At 45.4% G+C, this 12,657-nt stretch overlaps 1 protein-coding gene and 1 pseudogene across 3 annotated transcripts in view; both read left to right on the plus strand.

Moving 5' to 3' along the window:
* The window catches only part of APMAP (adipocyte plasma membrane associated protein), a 484,771-nt gene that overhangs the window by 331,693 nt on the left and 140,421 nt on the right, over positions 1 to 12,657 (plus strand). For both annotated transcript variants that reach the window (XR_015296645.1, XM_086927147.1), the window contains exon 7: positions 2,277 to 2,411. Coding sequence is in view for 1 of the 2 variants with exons in the window: in XM_086927147.1 (XP_086783273.1) it covers positions 2,277 to 2,411 (135 nt within the window). In the remaining variant the exon portion in view is untranslated. The remainder of the gene's footprint in view (positions 1 to 2,276; positions 2,412 to 12,657) is intronic.
* Positions 5,042 to 7,880, plus strand: LOC147708444 (uncharacterized; annotated as a pseudogene). Its single transcript, XR_015296644.1, has one exon. The product of XR_015296644.1 is annotated as an uncharacterized LOC147708444 (transcript).

Consider the following 12,657-nt stretch of genomic DNA (forward strand, 5'->3'; position numbering starts at 1 on the left):
ACAAAATTTGATTGACATTACCATTGAATAATAGATGAAGTAGGAAGACCGAAAGCTCCTTTATGTACGTATTATTATTATGTATTTTGTTCATTACAAAGGACTGCCAGACAGATGAAGCTTGCTTCTAAGTCAGTCCCAAAAATGCTGAGCTGAGTGGCTCAAAACCTGAAATTCAGTTTCTTCTTTATACTTTTTGAGATTAATGTAGTAGTTTTCTGGAATTAAAAGAACATATATTTACATATCTAAACCGGATAATGCATCTACTTTGCACTGTTTAGTGGATGGGGAATCAGGATGGGGAATCTGAATGGGTGGCCAGAGCCGACCTCTAAGATGGTGAAATATGCCACTCGATTCACAGGAAAAAGGCTTTATTGTTATTATTGCTTTTTAGTTTTTTGAGACAAAATGTATATCTTTCTTTCAGAACGAAATTATGGTGAGATGGCATAAACGTAGCTGTGCCGGTGAACTTTTAGCTGGCATTTGTGCAATTATAGAGTTCATGCTGGTCATGACTCTATACATACACTCCTCCTCCTCGCTTGTGACTTTTGATCATGTTTATCATGTGTAGAAAACCGTAAAAGCAAGCAATGTCGACTAAGGTTGGAGTGAGATTTGCACTCCCTTCAATTTCCACAAGGGGAAACAATAGGACCTTCCATTTGCAGCACTCAGACTCCAACATTTCAAGCCGAGACTTCAGTTTCAACATAGCAGTTGAACCACTTTGCCAAAATAACCAAACTTCTTCACCTCATCCACCACAGTGGAAGTACATCTCTCAGAGCCATTTAACCTGGTTTCAGTATTTGTCACCGTAGTTTCTATCCCGTAACCTTTTGCTCCATTTTCTCGGAGCGTGTCTCCACAGGAGCTGTGGCTTTCTGAAGACTGTACTGCGTCTTTCCAGTGGTGTCACTACCATCTCTGTTCGCCATAGTCACCCTCCTCTTCTATCACATTTTATTCCCCTGGGCTTTGGCTAGAAAAACAGTCCTGCTAACCTGATATCCTAGTTTCTCTAGATACTTTACTATTCTTATCCTTAGCTATATTATAGGCAAGAGCTGTTGTTAATGCCATGCCGCTCTGGACTCTACCAGACTTCCTCAGCTTATTGCCCTTGGTCCTCGCTTTGTGCACAGCAGCATATTGTGTTTTGTTCAGTGCAACACTGCTCCATATTCTAAGGAACTCTTCACACAACTATGGGCGTTCAGGAGTACACCAAGATCTTGTGGATTATGCTAAACACCCAAAGCCTTATTCAGCTGAGTGGCCACCATTTTGTACAACCCTCCGTCGTCTGGGAGAGGGCTCTGTGGGTTGGGGAGTGAGAACAACTCTTCACCACCTGAAAATTGCCTTCCGCAGTATCGCCATCTGCGCCTGCTGGGCAGCTGGGACACCCAGGGTTACTACCCCTTTCTGGAACGTTAGTACTATATTCCTCCCTCGTTTTCCACCGGAACAGACAGTAGTTCCAGTTGGTGCAAGAGTGGTGTTGGCTGGGAAGCTCAGGAAAGAGCATGCATGCTCCTCCCTGACCAGTACCCCCTGGCTCCACTAACTATATGAGCATCCTTGGCGTTTTTAAAGTGCTCAGTGGTTTACATTTTTCAGTAAACACTTCTCTGTTAAGTGATAATTAATTCGTTTTTGACTTGATGTTTTTCGGGGATCCGTAACGGATTATTTTTTCTTCACCACATACCTTTATTATCCCTTTAAGTTTTAATTTGTGAAGATCATATACATACAAGTGCACTTGCCTTGCGCTAGGAGCATTTTGTATTATATTTGCTTTTATTATCTGTTCAGCCCCACAATATTGCTTGTTGACAAACACTGTGTTGCAGAATTGCGTTGTATGGATTGCATAGCCCAATAAATTGAGTTCCAGTATTTGAGATTTAAATTTGGGATCAGCGCAGCAGGCCTCTATTTATGCTGCCTCTTTAGGAGGGTTAGGTCTTTAGACAGACATTTCAGTCTTCGGGGGCTTTCAACTTTAGCAATTAAGATTCTTTCATGATTTGATTAGTTTGGATACGCAGCTTTACTATATACTGTGCGGTAGAACCTTTCTCAATTTCAGTTAATCCTTTCTGGTTTTTCGCACAGCATGTGCATCATCATCATCTGTATTTTCTAATATTTGTATATTTGCATGTGAAACAGGGAATCTTACAACATGCTGCCTCTTGTTGCTCTCACAAATTTCAATATAATAATTTCTTTATTCTTTTTTTTTTTTTTTGCAGCTTGTTCGAATATGACACCGTGACAAAGGAAGTGAAGGTGTTGATGGTTGGCTTACGGTTCCCAAACGGCCTCCAGCTGTCTCCTTCAGAAGAGTTTTTAGTTGTGGCAGAAACCACAATGGCACGAATAAGAAGGTGCGTGAATTTGTGTTTCTTACGTGAATCCAATTTCTATACTATTCCTTTGAAAATAGAATGCTATTGTAAGAGAAACTGAACTGACGTGGAACCTTCTTTAGTTGTGTACTATTAAGTGCTTTAAACTCGTAAACATTTCTTGAGGTGCTACATGCTGCTTGCAGTCCATTAATTTCAAACTACCTGGCCATATACCTTCCAAGCTGGAAGACAGGTGATGAAGTGGCATACATGTGGAACTGGAGATTTTGTCCAACACTAGTGTATTTAGTTTTCAGAGTATATTTAGAACCCCTTGTAGTTTTAGACAAAAACAGTAATTTTAAAATACAGCATATGTGAATCAATTGTACAGCTGAACCAATGGTCACCCCTCCTCCCTGACTGCCTCACAGCACTGAAAAATGAACGATCAGAAAATAAATGTGCCTCCATTAACATCACTGTTGAACTCATCATTCAAATCTATTTGACTAATCTTGGTAGAAAATGTGGTGGAGTGCTCATTCTTTCATCATACCTAGATTGACCCGTGACTGTGCCATCAAGAACAACCCCAGAAATGCTTCCACGCCACATTTGAACCCTTTTAATAGGCCTATCTTATCTCCGCCGCCGCAAGCAGAGAATGTCAGGAAAAGAGTCCTGCAAATATGCTTTGATGTAATTTGTTATATGCAACCTGGAAGCGCTACCTTGGACGTGGGGGAATGGTTGTAGAGAGATGCTGTTCTTTAATACCCAGAAATCTGAGGGTCTCCGGGTCATCAGGGCTGAAGAAGGAAATGAGTGGTGAGCAACTTGGTGAGAGATTGGTTACCATCTGCGGTAAGGAAGGGGGTGAGAGCAGATGGATAGTGGCTGAGATGGGACCAAAGATGTTGCCAGTTAGTGACTTGGGTGGGGACAGGATTGTGGCAGTTAGGTGGGCAGTGATGGAAGGGGTATATGTTGGCCCACATGGATATTGGCTGAGATGGGGGCAGGTGCATTGTGATTGAGGTGAGGCAGGGGTGTGGCGTTTAGTTTTGTAGGGAAGTCTGGGACATATGGATGGAATAGGTCTTATTTGATTTGGGTCAGGGGTGTGGGAGCTGGTGGGTAACTACAGGTGAGGCAAGCGGGCATTGACTAATGTAAGGTTGGGGCAGGAGTTTAGTGCATGAGGTGTGGGCAGAGTTGTGGCAGTCAGATGGGTAGTGGTGTGTGTGGGACAGATGGGTAGTGAATGAAGTTGCGAAGGGTGCGATCAGGTGGGCTAGTTGAGCAGATTGCTTTAGGAGTGTAGGGCAGTTGTAAGTGAACTCAATGTCGGCAGAATTGGAGGGTGGGTAGGTAGTGCCAAGGGTGTGGGAAGGGGTATAGCAGCCAGACAGTTAGTGATGGTTTGCACAGAGGTGTGTTTGGGGGCCAGTGGATAGTGACAAGTGTGGAGAAAAGTCGAACGCGGTCAAGGTGGGCAGGAGCATAGGAGTCAGCTGGGTAGTGAATGGAGTGGGGCAGAGGTGTAGGGCATGCATTACAGTGATGTGGGGGTATGTGGATAGCAGCTGAGGTGGAGCCAAATATTTAGGGGTTTATTTGGAAGTGAAGAAGATGGGGGATGGGTGCCCTTTCTCTCTTTCCAATCCTTATCAGTTTACCATTCTGATCCATGTCCCGACTCCCGCACCTGTGGTTCTGAAAATCTTGGACCCTGCTATATTATGATACCGAAGCCCAACACTCGTGTCAGAAAATATCATCATACCATGACGAATTTGGTATCGGCAGACCGGTAATGATCAGGACATTATGCCTGTGCATTTGCGTCACGATTGAGTGACGGGAACACCCCTAAATCGCACTTCCTGTGTTGAACCCTCGGGTTCCATTTTGTGAGCGGCATCCATCTTGTGGTTGCCCTTACATAGTCAATTGACCCAGGCCGAATTCGAGCTGAAAGGACACGTCCACCATTCCTGACTCCTCTCTGACCTGGGCGAGCTGCCTTCACTGCCTCCAGCCAAACCTGTTCGGGCAGTCCCCAACCCAGTGGCCGAGCAAGATTAGCATCAAGGCACAACATGTCATAAACCATTTACCGCATACAAACCACACTTTATCATACACACACCTGTCCCTGTTTCTTCTTTATGGCTAGTTTTACAAGGAGGAGGTGCCCAATCTTATTGGGGTGTCATCGATATCTGATGGAAGTTCTGGGCCTGACCAGGTAATCTATCACGGACTGGACAAACAAAAATATGGGCTTGCCATCATGACTTTGCTTTTTCTTTATTGTGAAAATATGTTTATGGTCGAATTGTAAAACAGAGAATTTTTGCCTGAAGTGTAATATCGTGTATAAAAGGAGAAGGCCGGCTCTGTAAAAACTAGCAGTCTCCTGAGAATATACACACCGTGTTGTTGTACTTCTAGGACGCCTGTTACTTGGTTGCAGCCAATAAATTCGATCTTTGACTTCACCTAGAAGACTCGTGTTTCTGTGGTCTGGATCAGGAAAGGACTCAAGATCTTTGGGTGTTGCCCTGACACCGCTGGGTTACCGGATCAGTACCGGTTCGGAAAAAACCCAGTACCTCATTTGGCGCCCAATGTGGGGCGGTATCAGCGGTACCGGTCCAAGCCAGATGTTCGTGAGGAGCTTTGTGGGAAAATTTCGGGGGACGGCCAGCCACTTCAGCGACCCCTGTATGTCGACGTGGTTCCGAAGGTCTTTGCTGCGTGGTTCCCCGCGTCCCGACGGCTACGAAGGACTGCTGCCCTGACTATCGCCCTGATTTGGACCCTTGATGTTTGGTAGAGCGAAACATTAGACGAGTCTTCTGGTGACGTCATTGATACCTCAGTTAAGTATAAGTGGAGCGTCTCCCAGTCCTTAGTTTGTTTGGTGTCCCCTTTTGGGACCGCTTTTATTTGAAACTTGCAAGCGCCAAAGCCGAAGGACTCGTGTATTCACGAGAAATATCGTAATCGATAATCCTTTGAAGTTTGAAGCTAGACTAGAGAGCGAAGATGCCTGGTCTTAGCAGACTTGGAAATTTGTTTTGTCTTGGTTGTACTAATAGGGACTCCCGACTGGAGGACTCGTGCCTGGTTCCTCCGATTCGGACTCCAACCTATGAATCATATGTGAAACATGGGGTAGGCCCCATCACATACAATGAAGTGTGGATGAAATACACCGGAAAAGATGGAGTTTTAAAATGGCCCCAATATGGTAGCTTTGATACTGAAATCCTGGATAACCTCGAAGTTAAACTTTTTAAGAAGAAAGCCCGGCCGGCAATGTTTGATTCTTTCCGCTTATGGCGTAAAAAGGCCAAACAAAAGGAAATTAAATTAGAGAAGAAAAATAAGAGAGAAAGGGGTATCTCGATAATGCAAGCTGCTAGGCAGTATAAAGACAATGAAGAAGAACAGATGAGTGAGCAGTTGCACAGGCAACAAAAAATGGTAATAGATAAATGCTACCCAGTTTTGCCACCTCTTCAGCAAGAAGCAGCAAAAGAGCTTGAAAAAGATCCCCTAATGTCGCATTTATTAAGTTCACCACCGCCCTACGCGCAAAACGCTACAGCACCTCCACAACCTTTAGTTGTGCAACCCATGGTTGGTGTACCCCCTGGTCCTCTACAGCACCCACCAGCTACTCATCAGCTGGCTCCTATTCCTCCGGTGCAGCCTTCCCAAGGGTCACCGGCCTTTACACCTGCTCTTCCTGTACTTCCTGCAACTTTACCTACTGTAACGACTACCACTCCTGGTACTCCTCCTGACACTGCCTCTGCATCTGCCACATCTCACCCTGCTTTCCCACTTGTCTTTTCCTCGACTTCTCCGTCTGTCCGCCAGAGAGTGGCAAGCACTGTTTCTAGTCTTTTATATCCTTTGTTTGGAGCGGCAGGCCCGACTAATACCCCTGAACACAAACCGTTGCGTAGCCATCTGCCTGATTCTAGGGAGAAAGAAGTATTGGATCGTTTGGCACATAGATGGGTGACTAACCCGACTATATATGATTAAGAATGTGTTATGGATGTTTTTCATCAGTGGGAAGCATCAAAGCAGAGGTACATTTTCCAGAAAATTTGTGTTTTTCTATGCGAAGACTTAGAAGAGAATGATTTGGACTCTAGTCCGCCCGAGTTGAGCCATGTACGGTTCGAATTTTCAAAAGGCACAATTGTGGGTTCAGATGTTAGGAAAGCCGTTGCGACGTTGTTATCCCTTAGAACTGAAGGTGTTTCCAAGTCGTTGTTTGATTATGATTCTTCTACCAAGAAGAAAGGAAGACAATATCCCATGAGAGAGGTTCCCCCAGTATGGAGGGAGGGAGACGCAGCAGCTAACCCACCTATTCAGCCTCATTTTCAGCGTGTGTGGGTACATGTCCCATGGAAACGAGCTGAAGTATTAGCCCTTAAGCAGACATTGCCCGATCCCCGCAAGAATCCGGCAGCCGATTACAAGGAATTGTCGCAGACTGCAGGTTCATGCATTATGAATTTGGCCGATGTAGATATGTTGTTTGGGAATGTTGTTCCACAGCCTTTATGGGGAAAGATTCGTCATACAGATCATGATCAAGAGCTAGGCGACACATGGGTGAATATTGTCGCTGCTGATGCTAGACATGTTGGTGGTGCTAAACCTGAGCCTTTAGTAGCAGAACTCCCTGGTAGAATTATTACATATATGAAGTCTTTGATGCCCGAATTACGTGTAAATTGGGATAAGTTGTCTGCGTGTAAGCAGAAGAAAGATGAAACGGTGTCTGATTTCTTCACCAGGTTTGAAGAAACGTTTGTCGACCACAGTGGTCAAGACATGAGTACAGAAGGTGGTCAGCGACTGTTTGTTGATAAATTTGTACACAATCTACTTCCAGAGTTGTGTAAAAAGTTGAAGGATTCAGAGAGTTCGTGGGCAGTTTCTTCTTCAGCACAGATATTGTCTACTGCACAATATTATGAAAATAGAGACAAAGATGAGAAAGAAAGAGCAGAAAAGAAAACTAAAGAGTTAAAAACGAAGGTCCTGTTACAGCAAGCATACCCGCCACGTGGTGGTAGTAGTCAGAACAATGGTGGTCAGAATAACTATCAGAACAATTATCAGCAACCTTCACAGTTTCAAAAGCCAAGAGTAGAGTATAACCAGCCACGCGTTCCTGTGGGTCCCAATCAGTGTTCATATTGCAAGGAAGAGGGTCATTTTAAGTAAAGTTGCCCTATCCTGTTACAGCGCGCAAATGGTGTATCAAACACAAGAGGTAGAGGTGTCCAGCAAACACCTAGAGGTAGAGGACGTGGCAACGTCCATCAGAATGCGCGCTCCTTTCCGCCTCAAGATTCTATGAATACGTTTGATCAGCAGAATAACGCATCTGGTAGGACAGCTCAGTACTACGCTGATGATTACTATGCAGAAGATGAGTATATGGAAGGTAATGATTGCTAGGACAGCCATGGACAAAGAGAGGGAGTTGTTTCAGTTCCAGTAGATCAGAGTGGACCATACGTTGAGGTGATTACATCAGGTGTGTCAGAACCTTTTCTGTTGGATACTGGTGCTACAAAGAGTTCTATGATGCACTCAAAACTCCCTGGCGCACCTTTGTCTGGCGAAATGAATGTTTCTGTAGGTTTTTCTGGCGCCCCGGTTAGGAACCCAATTTCATGCCCTATGTCCCTGTCTGTTGGTCCTTGTGAATTTGAAGCACCCCTTATTCTGACAACAGGTTGTGGTGAAAACTTGTTGGGATTGGACCTGTTAAAAAGATTGTATGCGACTTTGTATTGTTCTCCTTCGGGAGTACAACTTACACTAGGTAAGAAAGTGGTTTCTCCAATGTATTTGTCGAAGGATAAAATTCCGACAGAATTGCTGTCTCTACCTGATATTCTTTGGGCTACTGGTCCTAACGATGTGGGTCTCTTGGAAATACCACCATATGTTGTGACATTGAAAGCCAATGTTAGAATGCCGCGCATTCCCCAATACAAAATCTCCAGTGAAGGTGAAAAAGCGTTGCTAGCGATCATTTATGATTTGATTGAAAAAGATGTGATTGAAGAGACAAGAGGCAATGTTTGCAATAGCCCTGTTCTGCCTGTTTTGAAACAAACTGACCCGTCCCAGCCACCTGTGTACAGATTTGTGATTGACCTTAGAGAGGTGAATAAAATAGTAGTGCCACAATTTCCAGTTGTTCCTGACATTACTGCCCTGTTGACTATGATCCCAGCCTCTGCTACCTGGTTTTCGGTGATTGACTTGAAGAATGCTTTCTTCAGCATCCCAATTGCTGAGGAAAGCAGGGATATTTTTGGCTTCAGTTGAGGAGGACGAAGCTTCCGCTTTAAACGCGCTCCCCAGGGCTACTGTGAAAGTCCATCAATATATAGTCAAGCGCTAAAAACACAGCTTGATACGATCGTTTTACCTGAAGGCGCTACACTCATTCAGTATGTTGATGACTTGCTTATTGCTGCAGATTCTGAGGAAATATGTAAAGAAGCCACGTTGTCATTGTTGCGCCATTTGTGTGATCTGCATCACAAAGTGTCCCTGTCTAAACTACAATATTGTCGACAAGAAGTGACCTACTTAGGTCATCTCTTATCGAAGGAGGGAAGGAAACTAACCCCAGAAAGAATCCAGGCAATAGCAAAATTAAGTGTGCCAAGAACACAGAGAGAAGTGCGTGCTTTCTTGGGTATTACATCGTACTGTAGACAGTGGATTCCAAATTTTTCTTTACTGGCCAAACCATCGGTGGCATTAACATGTAAAGATACACCCAACCCTGTGCCTTGGTCTGATGAGTGTCAAAGAAGTTTTTCTGAATTGCGCACAGCATTATGTTCAGCTCCTGTGTTGGGTACCCCCAACTACAGTAAGCCCTTTACATTGTATGTCCATGAGCGAGAAGGTTGTGCATTATCAGTGTTGACACAATTGTTTGGGGACAAGCAGCGTCCATGTGCATATTTTTCGTCGACTTTGGATCCAGTCGCTGAAGCATTACCAAGTTGTTTAAGAGCAACAGCAGCAGCAGCTGTTTGTATTCGACAGTCTGCTGGGTTAGTGATGAATAACACGTTAGTGGTAATGGTTCCACATGCAGTGGACACGTTATTGAACAGGACCAAGACACAGCACTTAACTAGTGCTCGATCGTCAGGTTACAAACTAACTTTGTTAGCGAGCCATGTGCACATCAAACGATGCAGCACACTAAACCTAGCCACGTTATTGCCAATTCCAGTTGAGACAGAGAATGCTGAAGAGCAGCATGATTGTTTTCTTAGAACGGAAGAAGAGACAAAAGGGAGAAAAGACCTCCAAGATACTCCTCTTGTTGAATGCGATGGTACCTTATGGGTGGATGGTTCATGCTTCAAGCTCCCGAATGGTGACACGACTGCAGCATATGCTGTCACCACTTTGCATACAGTTGTTGAAACTGCACGTATTTCACATAACTCCGCTCAGGCAGCAGAATTGATTGCACTTACAAGGGCGTGTGTGTTGTCAAAAGGAATGAAAGTGAATGTGTACACTGACAGTCAGTATGCATTTGGCGTGGCCCATAGTTTTGGACGTTTGTGGCGTGAACGTGGGTTCTTGACAGCGCATGGCGCAAAAATCCAACATGGTCAGCTAGTTAATGAGCTTCTCGAGTCACTGACCTTGCCACTACAAGTTGCGATTGTGAAATGCAGTGCACACAAAAAGATTCAAGATGATGTTGGTCGTGGGAATGCATTTGCAGATGAAGTTGCAAAAGAGACTGCAAGGAATGTGATGAGTCCAATGTATGTTGCAGGTCCCGCAAGATGGATTGGTGATGTTGGCATGTGTGAAGACACAATTGAGAGTGTGAAGTCTATACAATCCGAGGCCACTGAGAAAGAGGTGAATGAATGGAAAGAAAGCAAGGGTAGATTGGATGCGAATGGTTGTTGGGTCGAATTGTCAGAGCATCAGAGATGGCTGCTACCCGATGCGTACGTGCTTGCAGTGGTGACAATGGCTCATGGAATGGCTCACATCAGTGTGAAAGGGATCTGTAAGTTGTTGGCCGCAGTATGGCAGAATAGTGGCATCCCAAAATGTGCAGAGAATGTGGTCAAGAACTGTATGGTGTGTCTGAAGTACAATCCTGGTAGGGGAGCCCCAACTCCAGCTGGTCATTTTGCGCCTCCAACGTATCCGTTCGAGGTTTTGCAGCTAGATCTCATCCACATGGAGAGGTGCAACAACCTGAAATACGTACTCGTTGTTTGTGCCTTTTCCAGGTGGGTGGAGGCGTATCCCCTTAAGGACGATACTGCCTTGTCCACAGCCAAAGCCCTTGTCAAAGAATTCTTCCCTAGGTTCGGAATGCCTCGAGTGGTCTGGAGTGATAATGGGAGTGAATTCGTGGGACGAGTGATGAAGAGAGTATGTGAGAGTCTAGGCATACACCAGAAGTTCCACGCTGCAAATCACCCCCAATCAGCTGGATTAGTAGAGTGCTATAACGACACCCTCAAGTTGAAATTAGCCAAGATCCAAGCCGAAAAACACAGTTGATGGACAGAATGTAGAACAATGTCATGCATTCACCCCAGTACAAGGATCTGGGCCTAAATCCATCGTTTTTTTGAACTCCACACCACCCTGGGTTAGACACTGGCTATATGCAAATCAGCTCTGACCCTGTGCCCCATGGGAACAGTCCAGTCCGAACTACCAAGCCATGTCTTTCCCAGACCGGAATCAAGCATCCAAGGACCGGTTTCTGGCTATCAGCCTTCTTCAGCCTGGATAGCTTGACTCCAGTGGTGTGGAGAGTCTGGGACTCACATCTGAGTATACCCAGCACACTCGGGGTGAAAATTGCAAAAAACACAGTTGATGGACAGAATGTAGAACAATGTCATACATTCACCCCAGTACAAGGATCTGGGCCTAAATCCATCGTTTTTTTGCACTCCACACCACCCTGGGTTAGACACTGGCTATATGCAAATCAGCTCTAACCCTGTGCCCCATGGGAACAGTCCAGTCCGAACTACCAAGCCATGTTTTTCCCAGACCGGAATCAAGCATCCAAGGACCGGTTTCTGGCTATCAGCCTTCTTCAGCCTGGATTGCTTGACTCCAGTGGTGTGGAGAGCCTGGGACTCACGTCTGAGTATACCCAGCACACTCGGGGTGAAAATTGCAAAAAACACAGTTGATGGACAGAATGTAGAACAATGTCATACATTCACCCCAGTACAAGGATCTGGGCCTAAATCCATCGTTTTTTTGCACACCACACCACCCTGGGTTAGACACTGGCTATATGCAAATCAGCTCTGACCCTGTGCCCCATGGGAACAGTCCAGTCCGAACTACCAAGCCATGTCTTTCCCAGACCGGAATCGAGCATCCAAGGACCGGTTTCTGGCTATCAGCTTTCTTCAGCCTGGATAGCTTGACTCCAGTGGTGTGGAGAGCCTGGGACTCACGTCTGAGTATACCCAGCACACTCGGGGTGAAAATTACAAAAAACACAGTTGATGGACAGAATGTAGAACAATGTCATACATTCACCCCAGTACAAGGATCTGGGCCTAAATCCATCGTTTTTTTGCACTCCACACCACCCTGGGTTAGACACTGGCTATATGCAAATCAGCTCTGATCCTGTGCCCCATGGGAACAGTCCAGTCCCACCTACCAAGCCATGTCTTTCCCAGACCGGAATCAAGCATCCAAGGACCGGTTTCTGGCTATCAGCCTTCTTCAGCCTGGATAGCTTGACTCCAGTGGTGTGGAGAGCCTGGGACTCACGTCTGAGTATACCCAGCACACTTGGGGTGAAAATTGCAAAAAACACAGTTGATGGACAGAATGTAGAACAATGTCATACATTCACCCCAGTACAAGGATCTGGGCCTAAATCCATCGTTTTTTTGCACTCCACACCACCCTGGGTTAGACACTGGCTATATGCAAATCAGCTCTGTCCCTGTGCCTAATGGGAACAGTCCAGTCCGAACTACCAAGCCATGTCTTTCCCAGACCGGAATCAAGCATCCAAGGACCGGTTTCTGGCTATCAGCCTTCTTCAGCCTGGATAGCTTGACTCCAGTGGTGTGGAGAGCCTGGGACTCGCGTCTGAGTATACCCAGCACACTCGGGGTGAAAATTGCAAAAAACACAGTTGATAGACAGAATATAGAACAATGTTCATTGCACC

The sequence above is a fragment of the Lissotriton vulgaris genome, chromosome 6 (assembly GCF_964263255.1).
Source record: "Lissotriton vulgaris chromosome 6, aLisVul1.2, whole genome shotgun sequence".
NCBI classification, from domain to species: Eukaryota; Metazoa; Chordata; class Amphibia; order Caudata; family Salamandridae; genus Lissotriton; species Lissotriton vulgaris.